We start from the raw sequence: 16,297 nt of genomic DNA on the forward strand, positions 1-16,297 counted from the left end.
TCCATTGAATTAACTGATGCATCTGTTTATTAATATGTCAAAATACAGAATCATCTTTGTGTTATTTTTGCATAAACAGGTTATACTCCAGGATTTAAATAAAAAAGAAAATGGATTACATGACATCTTAGCTGTTCTAACTATGAAAAGGTACAAAATTAAATTATTTCTGATGTTAAGAAAATTCGCTTTGATACTTAACCCGGCAGGGGAGATACCATGATCACAAAGATGGTTTTCCCAGGGCGAGGGTTATCCACTGCACTCCGGATGTGCTGACTCCTGAGATTTCTCCAGATGTGGGAAACTCGACTGCTTAATTTGTGGTAGTGGGGGACTGCATTCGTACTCTCCCCTAAACAAGAAAATTCACTTTGAGACTAGCCTCTTTTTGTCAATTTATTGATTCTTCACTCATTGTCATTCTGGGAAAATCATTTAGTAAAACCTTGTAAGTATTTTATTAATGATTTATATTTTTGTCCTATAGAATTATTGTATTTTACAAAGAAAAAGTATATTTCATGTCATTTATATTCTAAATTTTTTATGAACTCTAAATATTTTGGGTGTAGTCAATCACAAAACTGACTCATGCAAATTGGGATATATTTTTTATTAATTTTAAATACTAGTATAATTTTCCAAGGTTTACATAATTCACATTATTTGTCCTGAAAGGATAAGTTTATTTCAACATTGCTACAGAAAATCTCTAAAAAATAAATTACTAACTCAATCCAACTGTTACCTAACAACAGTTCACCCATTAACACTATATCTTGCAAGTAAATAATTTTGAAATTAACATTTGGGACAATTCATTTCATAAGCCGTACGTAAAAGAATATTGTATTTATTAGAGTACGTTTACCGTGGCCTGGGCTTAAAAATGGCATGATGTGTCTTGAGCTTGAATAAACTTTAGAGCTTAAAGATTTTATCATTGTAGGTTTGTAGGAAATGTAATTTTGGTAGTCAGTGGTCTAAAAGGAATTTTTTTTTTTTTAATTGAGAGTTTGTTGGGACAGTGACACAAGAAAAGGCTTGGCATAGAAGAATCAACATGAAAGCCCACACTAACCTTCTTTGCCACTCCAAAAATGCTATGGAAAGAAATGAGCCAAGGCTAGGCTAATTTAGCTCACTGGGAAGTCAGAAAAAGGGGCCCCTTAGACACAGGTCCGAGGTTACCCCGGAATGAGCTGCCGCTGTTTACTCCTCCCCTGGTTGCAGGTCTCATGGAATTCCTTTGAGTTTAGGAGGTGCTAGGCTATGGGGGAAGAAAAGCACGAAGGCAAAGAGGCACAGGTGTGCTCCTGGGAGAATGAGCACAATAGGAGGAAATTTTTAATAACTACCTAATCATAGCATATGATACTAAATTTAAAGACACTGAAGTTCTGTTTATTCTTTATGTCATACTCTTCTTTTAATTTCTTAAGGACTATCTCATTTTTAAAAATGAACTCATGAAATGTTATTTTTGTTTGTTTAGGGATGGATCTTTACATGTGACATGCACAGATCAAGAGACTGGAAAATGTGAAGCCATTACTATTGAGGTGGCATCTTAGTGTTTTAGAAAAACCATGAACTTTTTAGAACTAAAATATCAACAGTTACTTGGTTTTGTTCATATGTGATGTTTATATTGAAATACTTTTGGATGAACTGTGTAATCTGTTTCTATTAAAACACAATATATTGATAAATGTTGCAACCTTTTTTGTTTTTCATTTAAGATGAATCAATAGTAGGAAATATAAGGAACTCTTTCTATTACGAAGCTGTTTAAAATTAAATTGAGTGAATTGACTCAATTTACTGGGAATTTTTTTAATTTTCAATTTCTTTATTGATTAAGGTTTTACATATGTGTCCTTATCTCCCCCCCTCATCCCCCCCATTGTACCTCCACCACTCATGCCCTCTCCCCACTGTTGTCTGTGTCCATTAGGTAGGCTTATATGCAAGCATACAAGTCCTTTGGTTGATTTATTCCCCTTACCCCCACTCGCCACTGCCTTCCCTCTGAGGTTTGATGGTCTGATCGATGCTTCTCTCGCTCTGGATCTGTTTTCATCAGTTTAGGTTGCTCATTATATTCCACAAATGAGTGAGATCATGTGATATTTATCTTTCTCTGATTGGCTTATTTCTCTTAGCATAATGCTCTCCAGTTCCATCCATGGTGTTGCAAATGGTAAGAATTCCTTTTTTTTTTTTTTTTTTTTTTTTTTTTTTTTTTTTTTTTTTTTAACATAGTATAGTATTCCATTGTGTAGCTGTACCACAATTTTTTAATCCTCTCATCTGCTCATGGACACTTAGGCTGTTTCTAAATCTTAGCTATGGTGAATTGTGCTGCTATAAACATAGATGTGCATATATCCTTTCTGATTCGTGTTTCTAGTTTCTTGGGATATATTCCTAGGAGTGGGATCACTGGGTGAAATGGAAGTTCCATTTCTAGTTTTTTGAGGAAACTCCATACTGTTCTCCACAGTGGCTGCACCAGTCTGCATTCCCACCAGCAGGGCACGAGGGCTCCTTTTTCTTCACATCCTCATCAGCACTTGTAATTTGTTGCTTTGTTGTTGATAACCATTCTGACAGGTGTGAGATGGTACCGCATTGTCATTTTGATTTGCATCTTTCTGATAATTAGTAACTTTGAGCATTCTACCTAATAAAATAGTAATGTGCAAATTAACCATCACTCCGCTACACCCACAAGCATTGCCCACTAGCTGCGCCCACCAGCCAATCAGAGCAAGTATGCAAATAAACCCAACCAAGATGGCTACAGCCACAGAGAGCAGGAGGGAGGCTTGGATTTCCCAGGCAATGGAGGAAGCTAAGCTTTCCACCTGTCCTTGCCGGCCTAAGCCTCCACTCAAGGCTTCCAAGTTTCAATTATAGAAGGTAAACAAATCCAAACAGAAATGGCGGCAGCCATGGAGCTGGAAAGAGGCAGCCATGGAGCTGGAAAGAGCGGGAGGCTAGGGATGCCCTCGGCAATGGAAGAAGCAAAGCTTTCTGCACACCCTGGCCAGCCCAGGCCTCCGCTTAAGGATACACAGTTTCAATTATAGAAGATAAACAAACCCCAAAAGAAATGGCTGCCAGCCACAGAGCAAGCAGGAGGCTTGGCTCTGCTCCAGGCTACAAAGTTTCAATTGTAGAAAGTAAATAAATTCCAGATACTAGGGCCTCCAGTTGGGTTACCAGGGTGCATGGCTGACCTGCAAATCACCAGAGGCCCCTCGCCCAGGCTACCCCTCACCCTAAGGGAACCCCCACCCTGATCCAGGACACCCTTCAGGGCAAACCAGCTGGCCCCCACCAGTGCACCAGGCCTCTATCCAACTATAAAAGTAATATGCAGATTGACCATCACTCCAACACACAGATTGCTGCCCCCCCCCCATGTGGTCAAAGATCCTGCCCCCATGTGGACACAAGATGGACACCACAAAATGGCCAGCAAGGGAGGTCAGTTGGAGGTAGGTGATCAACCCTGCGGGGGGGGGGGGGGGGCACCGCGCAGTTAGGGGTGACCAGGCCGGCAGAGGAGGGAAGTTGGGGGTAAGTAGGCTGTCAGGGAACCAGTTAGACATCAGTCAGTCAGGCATGGGAGTGGTTAGGGGATGATCAGGCTGGCAGGCAGAAGTGGTCAGGGGCAATCAGGAAGGCAGGCAGATGAACATTTGGGAGCCAGCAGTCCTGGACAGGGATCAGGCCTAAACAGACAGTCGGACATCCCTCAAGGGGTCCCAGATTGGAGAGGGTGCAGGCTGGGCTGAGGGACACCCCTCCACTCCCCCATGCACAAATTTCGTGCACTAGGACTCTAGTGTTTTTATATGTCTCTTGGCCTTCCTTCAGTCTTTAGAAAAGTATTTAGGTCTGTTGACCATTTTTTGATTGGGTTATCTTCTTTTTGTTATGTTGTATGAGTTCCTTGTAAATGTTGGAGATTAAGCCCTTATCCATGATAACATTGGCAAATATGTTCTCCCATGCGGTGGGCTTTCTTGTTGTTTTAACTTCAATGTTTTTAAATCAACAGTCAAGAATTTTAGTCCAGCAATGACAATGAAAGAGTGTAATAGCTCAAATTTCTCTTCAACTGTTGACAAACTTAATCACCAGCCGCCTCTAACCAAACTGACATGAATTCACACTAATAAGAAGAGTGAATTTCTGCAAATATTGAAAAGAGATAGAGTGGAAGAGGAGCATAAAAACGAAAGCCAAGAAGGATGACGACTCATTTAACTTGCATAATAGCAACAGTACTCAGCAAGTTAGAGGTATAAACCAAAACTTGGATGAAAATGAAATTCCACAAGAGAATGCTTCGGTTATTTCCCAACAGATCATTTGGTCTTCAATCCCACAAACAGATGTTCTTTCAAGTTCACTTGAAGGAGAACACACATTGTTAAAGGAGATCAGCTGGCATGAAAACAGTGAAAACGATGAAACCTGTGCCCCCTTGACTGAGGATGAAATGAGAGAATTCTAAGTTGTTAGGGAACAGTTGCAGAAGAATGACCTGGTGGAAAAATGACCTGATTTGTGACTTCAAGATTGGATCCTGGAAAAACAGCACTTTTTACCCCATGATTGAGAATGATGACATAGAGATGAGCAGCAGCAGCAATACATCCAGGGACAACGACGAAGACAATGTAAGGGTCCTGGCAGCCTCAGAGGTTTAGTTTGGCACATACTCATGCAGTTGGGGTGGAGTATAAAATGAAGAACTATCATTTATGCAGTAAAATGCCCCATCAGAAAATTTTGGGGGGCACTTTGATTTTAAGAAAACCAATAATATTGTGCAGGCTGTATTGAACATTCTTTCTTTGTATGTGGATGTTGTAGAATTGAGGACTTTGGTTCTCTTCATCACTGCAGCATTGATTCTCTTCATCACTGCATCATTTGTCTGACTAGCAATGTGACAGGTTAACAGATGAGATAGTCTCATTTAATAATAAAAAAAATGTGTAATGTTTTGCAAAGCTTCTGTCTTAAAATGTCTGGCTCTTAAGAAAAAAGGCAGCTTACATTGTTTTCCTTGCAGAGTCCTATCTCTTCATACATTGGAAATCCTCAAGTCCACTTTGTGCATTCCCACCCCCCAAAAAGACAATGTAGCATGTTGGCTAAAACTAGAGCAAAGTGCACTAAAACATTAATTTTATGCTCAACTGTTGTACTAGTCACTTTTTAAAACATAAATTGCTCTTTAGCCATATATACTTCTGTAACTATTACAGGAAAGACTTGCTAAACTTTCTTCCAAATTTTAAGACGATGTTTTCAAGAGCTTTACTTGGGTATATTGTCAGACCAGGATTTTCAGAGTTGATGAAAAAGAGTTGTGGGAAAATTTATTTTGATAAATTATTACATGAGCAGAAAAATTGATCACACTGACTGGATCTGTCCACAATATGGAAATAAACTAGATTTTTGAAAAAAAATAAAATATGCAATACCTGACTGTTTAGTCAGGAGCACTGACCTCTTTTCCCTTAGCTTGTCAAATTAAAAAATGACAAAAATTCTCCCTAGGTAATTTACTAGCACATTTATCTTCCTATACAGTTTTCTTATGTACTTAAAACTGTATGTTTTGCAGGTTTTTCTTGTTTTGCTTACCATATTAAGCCCCATGATATTAAAGGCTTCCTAAACATTTTTTAAATGGCTAGACACTATTTCAAAATGGAAACGAACATTAATTCCTTTAATGTCCTGTGTTGATTTAAAATATTTTAAAATTTATGCAGATGCTTTGAAAAATTTTTGTAACCTTTTATGTAAATGTATTTTTAAAATTCTTGGTAGATGACAAACTGCTTTCTGCCAAAGTTTTTGCAGGTTACTCTTCTAAGATTTCTATTTTATACTGACCCCTTTTCCCTTAGATTGTCAAATTAAAAAATGACAGCCCTATCTGGTTTGGCTCAGTGGATAGAGCCTCAGCCTGTGGATTGAAGGGTCTTGGGTTCAATTTCGGTCATGGGTTCATCCCCATTACGGGGGAGAGGGGAGCCAGAGGCAGCCCATTAGTGATTCTCATCGTTGATGTTTCTCTCCCTCTCCCTTCCTCTCTGAAATCAATAAAAATATATATTTTTAAATGACAACAGTCAACACAATAGCCCTCCAGTATGAATGAGTTAAAATTACACCTATTTTTTAGTCATGTTTTAGTAATTATGTGTGCCTTGAGATTTAAAAAAAAAAAAAAAGTTGAAAATTGCTGGTTTATAACAATCACCATGATTGGTGTGAAGAATGGATGTGGGGCCTGTTGGGCATTGGTTTGATTCCCAGTCAGGGCACATGCCCAGGTTGTGGGGCATGCAGGAGGCACTGATAAATGATTCTTTCTCATGATTGATGTTTCTATCTCTCCTCTCTAAAACCAATAAAAAATAAAAAATAAAGAATGGATTGGGTAGGGAGGGGTAGAAGCCCAGAGGATCTGGGTGTCAGTGCAGCTTTGCTACAAAGGTGTGGCACCAACCCAAATGCATCATCAGGCACACTATGGGAACTCATCAAAAACGCAGAACCTCAGCTCTCCAGCCCTGATCTCTCATTGGATAAAATCCCCCAGATGACTCTTATGCGCATTCAAGTGTGAGAATTACTGATCTAGACGGTTGTTTCAAACTGCTGCACACTAGAATTGCCTAGGGAGCTGTAAATTTTCCAATGTCCAGGTCACATCCCATATCGATTAAGTCAATCTCTGTGAGTGGGACCAGAAAGCAAAACCCCTCCAAAAGGGATTCCAAGGTTCAGCCAATTCGACAGCCTGTGATCTGAGTAACAGGGGAAGAAACTTAATAGCCAGTGGGCACAGGTAGCTGAGGAATAGGCACGGGAAGGGAACGTGCTAAGTAGTTCCGTTAGTTTTATTTTTGCACAGTATCCATGTAGTTAAGGTGACCAGACGTCCCGCTTTTGGCCAGACAGTCCCGATTTCTAACAATTTGTCCCGCGTCTCGCGGCGTTTTAAAACAGTCCCGATTTTGGGAAAGATCGGGACTGTTTTAAAACGCCGCGGGACGCGGGACAAATTGTTAAAAATCGGGACGTCTGGTCACCTTACATGTAGTGCCGATGTAACAAATAAGACGAATGGAAGGCCTGATAGTGTTCCTGGACCAGGCGATAAACAGCCGGGCAGGGGCAGACGGCTGTCAACCTCAGGTAGCCCCGCCCGCCCGCCGCCGCCCACGGGGCTCGCCCGGCCCATGAGGCCCGCCCCTCCGCGGGCCTGGCGCCCACCCGCGCGCAGGCATGCGGCCTGGGGCGCAGGCGCGGTCGCCCCGGTGGCCGGGGTCGGCCTCCGTGACGTCAGCACGACTCGCGGGTTCCAGCCCCTCAGTCCGGCCCCCAACTACCGCGCGAGGCGGGCGGGAGCGGGTGCGGGCCCGAGGCGCTCTCCGGTCCGACCGCGCCAGTTTGAATGAAAGCTCCTCAAGATGGCGGCGGCCGGGGCCGAGGCGCGAGGAGGTGAGGGCTAGAGAGCGGCGCCGCTCACTCTGCTCCCTTCTGCTGGCAACCCACCCCCGACCCCACCTCCCGAGCCGGGGAGCGTGCGGGGGCGCGCGGGCCCGGCCCAGCCCGGTGACGCCTCCCGCCCTGCCCACACCTGGGCGCCCACATGCGCACCGCGGGCTTCGCCCTGCCCCGGCCCCTGGCCCCTGACCCTTCTCGCGCCTCGGCCGGCTTGTTCCCCGGAGTCCCCCCCTCCGCCCCGGCCTGCGCGCCCGCCGCCGGCCGCCCCCTCCCGCCCGGCGGCCGTGCGGAGGCATTGGGGCGGCCCCCGCCGCTCCCGCTCATTCCCAGGGGCCTGGGTGCCCGTGGGAGCGCGTGCGGATGGGCTTCTTTGTGGTGGGTGGAGCGGAACATTGGTGTCCGGGCTGACTTTTCACTGGGAAGTGGGAGGGCCCGGAGGTGTGAGTGTGACCTCGGTGTCCGGGGACAGAGAAATTGGGGCAGGATTGTGACCGTTCCTAAAGGCAGTGAGCGAGGAGGATACATCCCAGTTCGGCCTCCCTGGGAGGTTAAATTCCCGTCGGAGGTGATTGCAGTCAGGGGGTGTTTGAGGATGTGTCCTCCCGCCTGGAATCCCTCCTATATCCACCCGGAGCTTGTGGTGTTTGCATGGACGCTGAAGAATTAGGTACTGAACGCGTGTGTGTGTTCTTGTGCGCTCTTGAAAGACTGGAACTTTCATTGCATTCTAGAATTTAAAGGTGTCTTCCAGGACTAGTCCTCTCCACGTAGATTATGAAATCTTTGTCCGCCAAATTCTCTTCCACTAGAGATTACTGTGAACCATTCATTGAGCTGTTATTGTTTTGTGTGTGTGTGTGTGTGTGTGTGTTGGCAATGAAATGTTTAATCTTGCACATGAAATTTTTTCCTACATTAATCAAAATTGTTACAGGAGTGTTTTATGCTTTTTTTTTTTTTAAACTCAATAGCATTTCCATCGAAGGTTATGTCTTGAATCCCTTTACTTCAACTAGATAAAAATGGTATCTACAGCGGACAAGTCATGTGGGGTAGATATCCTAGAGGGACCTCTTTTGCATGTGGTCAGCATAATATCCTAGAGGGACCTCTTTTGCATGTGGTCAGCATGCCTGCGCGCGGGTGGGCGCCAGGCCCGCGGAGGGGCGGGCCAGCATAATGAGGTTAACACAAAACAGCTTGAAGGTTTTTTAATTGAAAGGATTTAGGGTTCTTTACTGTTCTGCTACTTTCTACCCCCACACCATCCCAAAGCAAGCAATCTCTTCTCCCACCCCCCTCCGTTTTTGCTTTTTAAAATATCTTTCTCCTACACACACACACACACACACACACACACAATGTCTTTCACTTCCTTGATGTAAAATTTGAGTCCTTTGTGGGACAGTAGGGTAGAGATAGAAATCCTGCTTCAGGGTTTCTTACTGTGAAGTCCCTGTGTGCGTGGATGGTGAAAAATGGATAAAGCAAAATCAGCTGTGGTCTCTCTAAGTTACCTCAAAACACAAAAGTTATCACAGCTACCTTGGAGAGCTACCAAATAAAGCTTGAGTTTACTTATAGATGTTGTTTCAGAACCCCAGTATACTCCAACCATTGGATTATTTCAATGAATCTGAAACCCAGAACAGTGAAAATCTCGCTAAAGTCATATACTAAAGTGGCCTAGTAAAGGCTGGGGCAGAGGGCCTTTGATCTTATCTAGTGCTTACCATAACACTAGCTATGAAACCAACTTTATTACAGATGTCTAAACATCACTTTGTGTTAGCATATTTTACTATTTTACTAGCAATATTGGAGCAGAAATTTTAGGGTAAAATTTGCTGCAGCACAATTAGGTATTGGCTACTGTAAGACTGATTGAGTGGTGTCTGATTTTCTTCAAGCTTGGTGTATGGCTGATGTAAATTGAATACTCTGTTTTGTAATTCTTGGCTTTAAAAAACAATACAGGAAATGAGTATGACAAAAATCAGTATACCTTCCATTATGTTATTATAACGGGTTTATTTCCCTTAATAATAACTTTGAAGCAAGGGCAAAATAAGTGGAGTTAAAATTTCATGCAACATTGCAAACTGGAAAAAAGACATAGGATGTATGATCATGTCACAGAGAACTATATTTCAGTTAGATTTCACTTCTTATCCAACAGAAGGCGGGGGAAGTTACTTTTAAAATTTTTTAACAAATTATAAGATTATCTTACTATATATTCCTAACAATAAGAATGCCCTAGCTGTTTACATTTTATTAAAACAATAATTCTATGTAGACTATAATGGAAGAGTAAAAAACCTTACCCCTTTTGACCTTTGCATCTGTATGTAATCTTAAGAAAGCTTACAGACATGAAATATTTTGTTCAGGTGGCTCAGTAGAAATTATTTTACATCAGTTAAACATAGTAGGACATGAAAAAGTCCAAGAAGACCAATTTACCAAAATAGTTCTTTAATGCTTACCTTTGTCTTGAAGACACAAAAATGGTTTCTTGTCATATGAATTTTTAGTCCTATAAAGTTGCCAGTAGAAGGGTTGGGATATAGAAATCTTAAGTTTTTCCTTTTTCTTTTTTCTTTTTTGTTTTTTTTTTGTTTGTTTGTTTTAATTCAGTAGCTATTTCATTAGTAAAGAGTTCTATTTTCTTATTGTAGCTTGGTGTGTGCCTTGCCTAGTTTCACTTGATACTCTTCAGGAAGTATGTAGAAAAGAAAAGCTCACATGTAAATCGATTGGAATCACCAAAAGGAATCTAAACAATTATGAGGTGGAATACTTGTGTGACTACAAGGTAGTAAAGGTAAGGCAAATATCTAGTCCCTTAAAAGAGACTTAATTAGATTTCAGTATTTCATATTTGTGTAAGATAAAAAGAACCTTAAGTAAGCAAAGCTCTTCTTAATGTTTAAAGCCATAATAATTTATGTCTTGTCAATATTACCAAATGACATTGAGAGGATTTTTAAGCATAGGTGTGCTTGCATTAGAATATTTGAAGTGCTTATATCATTCTACATCCAACTCTTGATTTTCTCTATGTGGGTTACCAGAGCAAATATTTGATCTCAGATTGGCTTCTCCTGGGATTCATTTTGTTCCTGAATCATATTTCCCCACTATCACCTTAAATGAACTTAGAAATTCAAACCATATTTTTGTGTTACTGAATCTCCTCAAGAAGCAGCACCATTTGTATTTCCTGCCAACATGTCAAGCTCCCGATATTAGTGTGGTTCTGTGGTGTAGTAGAAATGGCATGGAGTTTAAAGTCAGTCCTAGTCTCTGTTTAGTGTCTTAAGACTTCAGCAAAGTCACCTAACTTCTCTGGGACTTACTTTATTACTATTCCTTTTTAAAATGATAGGATTGTTCTAAAAAGCTTTTTCAATCTAAATCTTACAATAAATTTTTGGGTAATCATCCCTACAGCCTATTCTCTCCAAGAACTCTGTTTTGATCATTAGTCTGTCAGTTTTACAGATAATCAGTAACCTTGTTTAATTCTTTGTTTTTCTTCATCAGATTCCATATTGATTTAGTAATTAAATGCAGTTCTTCCTTTGAAATATCCATTCTTTGGTATCACTGTCTTCCTTACTCAGTGGGATTTTATGATCATTGTTATGATCTTCACAACAACCTTCAACCCCAAAGCAGCCCAATCATTTGCCTTTTCAGTTTATAAACTCTGGCCTGAATAATCTAGCTGAGAATTTCATATAATCACACATATTTGCTCCATTAAAGCTTATTTCTTTTTATTTAATCTTTTGCTCTTTTTTATTAAAATATGTTTTTATTGGTTTTAGAGAGGGAGAAAGAGACATAGAAACATCAATGATGAGAGAGAATCATTGATCTGCTGCCTTCTGCAGGCCCCCTATTGGGACCAAGCCCTCAACCAGGCATGTGCCCTGGACTGGAATCAAACCCAGGACCCTTCAGTCCATAGGCTGATGCTCTGTCCACTGAGTCAAACCAGCTGGGCTTTTTATGTTTTTTATTGATTTTGAAGAAAGAGGAAGGAAGGAGAGAGAGAAGCCTATATTGGCTAAAAGAAAGATATCAGCCGTGTCTAAAATTTATTTCTATTCTCATACTGCTCAACTTTACTTGGTATGCTTTTTTTCCTTCACTTTTTAAAAATATATTTTTATTGATTTCAGAGAGGAATGGAAAGGGAGAGAGAGATAGAAACATTAGTGATGAGAGAGAATCATTGATTGGCTGTCTCCTTATTGCCCCACAGAGGATGGAGTCCATAATCCAGGCATGTTCTCTGATGGGGAAATCAAACTCTGACCTTCTAGTTCATAGGTCAATGCTGGCTGGGCTATTCTTTGCTTCCTTTCGAATTCTTATCAGCAGTTTTCCCAACTTTTATCTCAGATTGGCTTCTCCTGGGATTCATTTTGTTCCTGAATCTTATTTCCCCACCATCACTTGAAATGAACTTAGAAATTCAAACCAAATTTAGTGTTACTGGATCTCCTCAAGAAGCAGCACCATACTGTTTACCATAGTGGCTGCACCAACTTACAATCCCATCCTCTCGTCTTCACCTTTTCTTGCTCAGTGAAAAATAGGATCCCTCAAATATGAATTCTTAAATTATCTTCACACCAGTTATTTGTATCTTCGCTTATTCATAGTTTTAGAAGTATCACCATTTGTCTTTTTGTTATCCATCCTCGTTAGGACTTTGCTTAATCTGTGATGTCTTGTTTGCACCTCTCATTTGATAAACCTAACTCTATGACTGTTTTTGTAACTGACAATTTGCACATCTTAGTCCCTTCCCTCTTTTTACCCATTTCTCCAACTTCCCTCACATCTGGCAACATCATTTTTTTTTCAAGATTTTTTAAATTGATTTTTAGAGAGAGAAGGGAGAGGGAGAGAGAAACATAGATGTGAGAGAGATACATCGATAGGATACCACCTGCATACCACCTGCCAGGGGTTGAGCATGAGCCTCTGGGGCATATTCCCTAACCAGGAATTGGACTAGCAGCCTTCTGGTTCACAGGATGATGCCCAACCCACTGAGCGACACTGGTTAGGGCTAGCAACCATCAATTCTTTGTATCTTTGAGCTTGTTTCTGTTTTGTTTTGCTTATTTTTTAAATTTCACATGTAAATGAAATTGTCTGATATTGTCTTTCTCTGACTTATTTCACTTAACATAATACACTCTAGGTCCAACCATGTCATTGCAAATGTCAGCATTTCATTCTTTTTTATGGCTAAGTAATATTCCATTGTATATATGTGCCACATCTTTATTCATTTTGCTACTTATGGGCACTTAGGTTGCTTCCTTGTATATACAAGGGTATATATAGCTTTTTGAATTAGTGTTTTGGATTTTTTTTTTTCCAGCTAAATACCTAAAAGTGAAATTGCTGAGCTATGTGATAATTCTATTTTTTTAATTTTTTGAGGAACCTCCATATTGTTTTCCATAGTGGTTGTACCAATTTACAATCCCACTAGCAATGCATGAGGGTTCCCTTTCTCCACATCCTCACCAACACTTGTTATTTGTAGATTTATTAATGATAGCCATTCTGACAAGTGTGAGGTGATAGCTCATTGTGATTTTAATTTTCATTTCCCTAATGATTAATGATGTTGAGCATCTTTCATATTGTCCTTTTGGAGATATGTCTATTCAGGTCTGCTGTCCATTTATTAATCAGACTAGAGGCCTGGTGCACAAAATTCATGCACAGAGGGGTGAGGGGGTGTTCCTCAGCCCAGCCTGCACTCTCTCTAATCTGGGAACCCTTGGGCAGTCAGACATCCCTCTCACAATCCAGAACTGCTGGCTCCCAACTACTTGGTTCCCTGCCTTCCTGATTACTCCTAACTGCTTCTGCCTGCCAGCCTGATCATCCCCTAACCACTCCCCTGCCAGCCTGTTTGCCCCTAACTTCCCTCCCTAGCAGGCCTGGTCACCCCTACCTGCGCTCCCCTGCAGGCCTGGTCACCCCTAACTGCCCGCCCCTGCAAACCTGGTCCCCCCAACTGCTCTCCACTGCAGGCCTGAGTCCCCCCCGAATTATCCTTCCCTGCTGGCCTGGTCACCCCCAACTTCCCTCCTCTGTCAACCTGGTTACCCCTAGCTGCCCTCCCCTGCAGGTTTGATCATCCACAACTGCCCTCCCTTGCAGGCCTGGTCCCTCCCAACTGCCCTCCCTGCTGGCCATCTTGTGCTGGCCATCTTGTGTCCACCGGGGGGCAGGATTTTTGACCACATGGGGGTAGCCATCTTGTGTGTTGGAGTGATGGTCAGTTTGCATATTGCTCTTTTATTAGATAGGATAGAGGCCTGCTGCACAGGTGGGGGCCAGCTGGTATGCCTTGAAGGGTGTCCCAGATCAGGGTGGGATTCCATTGGGGTGTGGGGCAGTCTGGGCAAGGGACCTGTGGTGGTTTGCAGGCTGGCCACGTCCCCTGGCGATCCAAGCAGAGGCCCTGGTATCTGGGGTTTATTTATCTCCTACAATTGAAACTTTGTAGCCTGGAGTGGAGCCAAGCCTCCTGCTTGCTCCATGGAGGCAGCTATTCCTGTTGGGGTTTATGTATCTTCTATAATTGAAACTTTGTAGCCTTATGCACAGGCCAAGGCAAGCCAGGGCTTCTGAAGCTTGGCTTCCTCCATCGCTGGGGGTAACCCTAGCCTCCTGCTCTTTCCAGCTCTGTGGCTGCCACCACTTCTGTTTGGATTTATTTATCTTCTATCATTGAAATTTTGTAGCCTAGAGTGGAGGCCTAGGCCGGCAAGGGCAGGCGGAAAACTTGGCATCCTCCATTGCCAGGGAAACCCAAACCTTCCCCCTGCTCTCTATGGATGCAGACATCTTGGTTGGGTTTATTTGAATATTCACTCCTGATTGGCTGGTGGGCGTGGCTTGTGGTGTAGCTGAGGTACAGTAAATTTGCATATTACTCTTTTATTAGATAGGATGTGTGTGTGTGTGTGTGTGTGTTGTATGAGTTCCTTATGAATTTTGGATATTAACCCCTTATTGGATGTATCATTAGCAAATATTTTCTTCCATTCAATAGATTACCTTTTCATTTTGTTGATGGTTCCCTTCACGCAGAACCTGCTTAGTTTGATGTAGTCCTATTTCTTTATTTTTTCTTTTGTTCTCTTTGCCTGAGGAGACATATCCAAAGGAATATCACTAAGAGCAACGTCAAAGGGTTTACTGCAAGTTTATGGTCCCAAGTCTTACATTTAAGTCTTTAATACACCTTGTAGGTGGTTTATGAAAATGGTCCAATTTCATTCTTTTGCATGTATCTGTCACGTTTTCCCAATATCATTTATTGAAGAGACTGTCTTTCCCCATTGTATATTCTTGCCTCCTTTGTAACAGATTAATTGACCATATAGGCATGGGTTCTTTTCTTGGGTCTCTATTCTGTTCCCTTGATTTTTCTGTCTTTTTATGTCCATACTATGTTATTTTTTTATTATTATAGTAGCCTTATAGTATAGTTTGATATCAGGTAGTGTGATACCTCCAACTTTAGTATTTCTGTTTTTTCAAGATAGCTTTGGATATTTAGGGTCTTTTCTGGTTCCAAATAAACTTTAAGATTATTTGTTCTAGTTCTGTGAAAAATGCCATTGGTATTTTGATCAGGATTGCATTGAATATGTAAATTGTTTTGGGTAGTATGGACATTTTAACAATGATAATATTTCTGTATATGAGCACCATATATCCTTCCATTTATTGTATTTTCTTCAGTTTCTAGTGCCTTACAATTTTCCAAGTATAGATCTTTTATCTCCTTGGTTAAATTACTCCTAGGTATTTTATTATTTTCGATGCAATTGTAAATTGGTTTATTTTCTTAATTTCTCTTCCAGTAGTTCATTATTGGTATACAAAGATACACCAAATTGCCGATACCGGTTTGGCGCAGTGGATAGAGCATCGGTCTGCGGACTGAAAGGTCCCCAGTTCGATTCTAGTCAAGGGCATGTACCTTGGCTGCGGGCACATCCCCAGTAGGGGGTGTGCAGGAGGCAGCTGATCGATGATTGTCTCTCATCGATGTTTCTAACTCTCTATCCCTCTCTGTAAAATATCAATAAAATGTTTTTTTAAAATACACCAATTTTTAATTTTTTTTACTATGCTCTTTTATTGAATCATTTATTAGTTCTTATGGGTTTTTGGTGGATTCTTTATGGCTTTTTTAAGTAGTATGTCATCTGCAAATAATGCCATATAAGTGAATTTTATCAAACATTCAAAGAAAATTTAATACATATTCTCCTCAAACTTTCACAAATTGAAAGGAAGGGAACTCTCCCTATCTCATTTTATGTATTACCCTAATAGCAAAATCAGACAAAGAAATTTTTTTCCAGTATATTTTTATTGATTTCAGAGAGGAAGGAAGAGGGAGAGAGAGAAACATCAATGGTGAGAGAGACCATGGACTGGCTTACAAAATACTTCAGTATCTAACCCTATCATACATTTCCAAACTATATTCTGAGCATTCCCCACGACATGCTCTGTCCTACTATAGCTGACCTTATAAAAATAAAATAAAATAAAATAAAATAAGAGAGAGAGTCATTGATTGGCTGCCTCCTGCACGTCCCTGACTGGGGATCGACCCTGCAACCTGGGCATGTCCCCTAACCAGGAATCAAACCATGACCTCCTGGTTCATAGA

General features: G+C 41.3%; 2 protein-coding genes, 1 non-coding gene and 1 pseudogene across 14 annotated transcripts in view; all 4 read left to right on the forward strand.

The window, feature by feature from the left end:
- Positions 1-1,715, forward strand: part of HSPA14 (heat shock protein family A (Hsp70) member 14) — a 36,643-nt gene extending 34,928 nt beyond the window's left edge. For all 6 annotated transcript variants that reach the window (XR_004991943.1, XM_036460456.1, XM_045588235.1 and 3 more), the window contains 2 exons: positions 80-150; positions 1,499-1,715. Coding sequence is in view for 5 of the 6 variants with exons in the window: in XM_036460456.1 (XP_036316349.1) it covers positions 80-150; positions 1,499-1,577 (150 nt within the window). In the remaining variant the exon portion in view is untranslated. The remainder of the gene's footprint in view (positions 1-79; positions 151-1,498) is intronic.
- LOC118710875 lies at positions 194-358 on the forward strand. Its single transcript, XR_004985579.1, has one exon. It is a non-coding gene; the product is annotated as a U1 spliceosomal RNA (small nuclear RNA).
- Positions 1,716-2,982: 1,267 nt separating the features above from the next.
- On the forward strand, positions 2,983-5,491 carry LOC118719545 (annotated as a pseudogene).
- Positions 5,492-7,311: 1,820 nt separating this feature from the next.
- SUV39H2 (SUV39H2 histone lysine methyltransferase) overlaps positions 7,312-16,297 on the forward strand; it is a 39,778-nt gene continuing 30,792 nt past the window's right edge. For 2 of the 7 annotated variants that reach the window (XM_045588297.1, XM_045588290.1), the window contains exon 1: positions 7,312-7,551. In XM_045588297.1, coding sequence (XP_045444253.1) covers positions 7,336-7,551 — 216 coding nt within the window. In that variant the 5' untranslated portion in view covers positions 7,312-7,335. Of the gene's footprint in view, positions 7,552-10,238; positions 10,385-16,297 lie in introns of all 7 variants that reach the window. The other 5 variants (XM_036460491.2, XM_036460505.2, XM_036460514.2 and 2 more) reach the window with 4 other exon arrangements.

The sequence above is a fragment of the Pipistrellus kuhlii genome, unplaced genomic scaffold (assembly GCF_014108245.1).
Source record: "Pipistrellus kuhlii isolate mPipKuh1 unplaced genomic scaffold, mPipKuh1.p scaffold_m20_p_1, whole genome shotgun sequence".
Classification (NCBI taxonomy): domain Eukaryota; kingdom Metazoa; phylum Chordata; class Mammalia; order Chiroptera; family Vespertilionidae; genus Pipistrellus; species Pipistrellus kuhlii.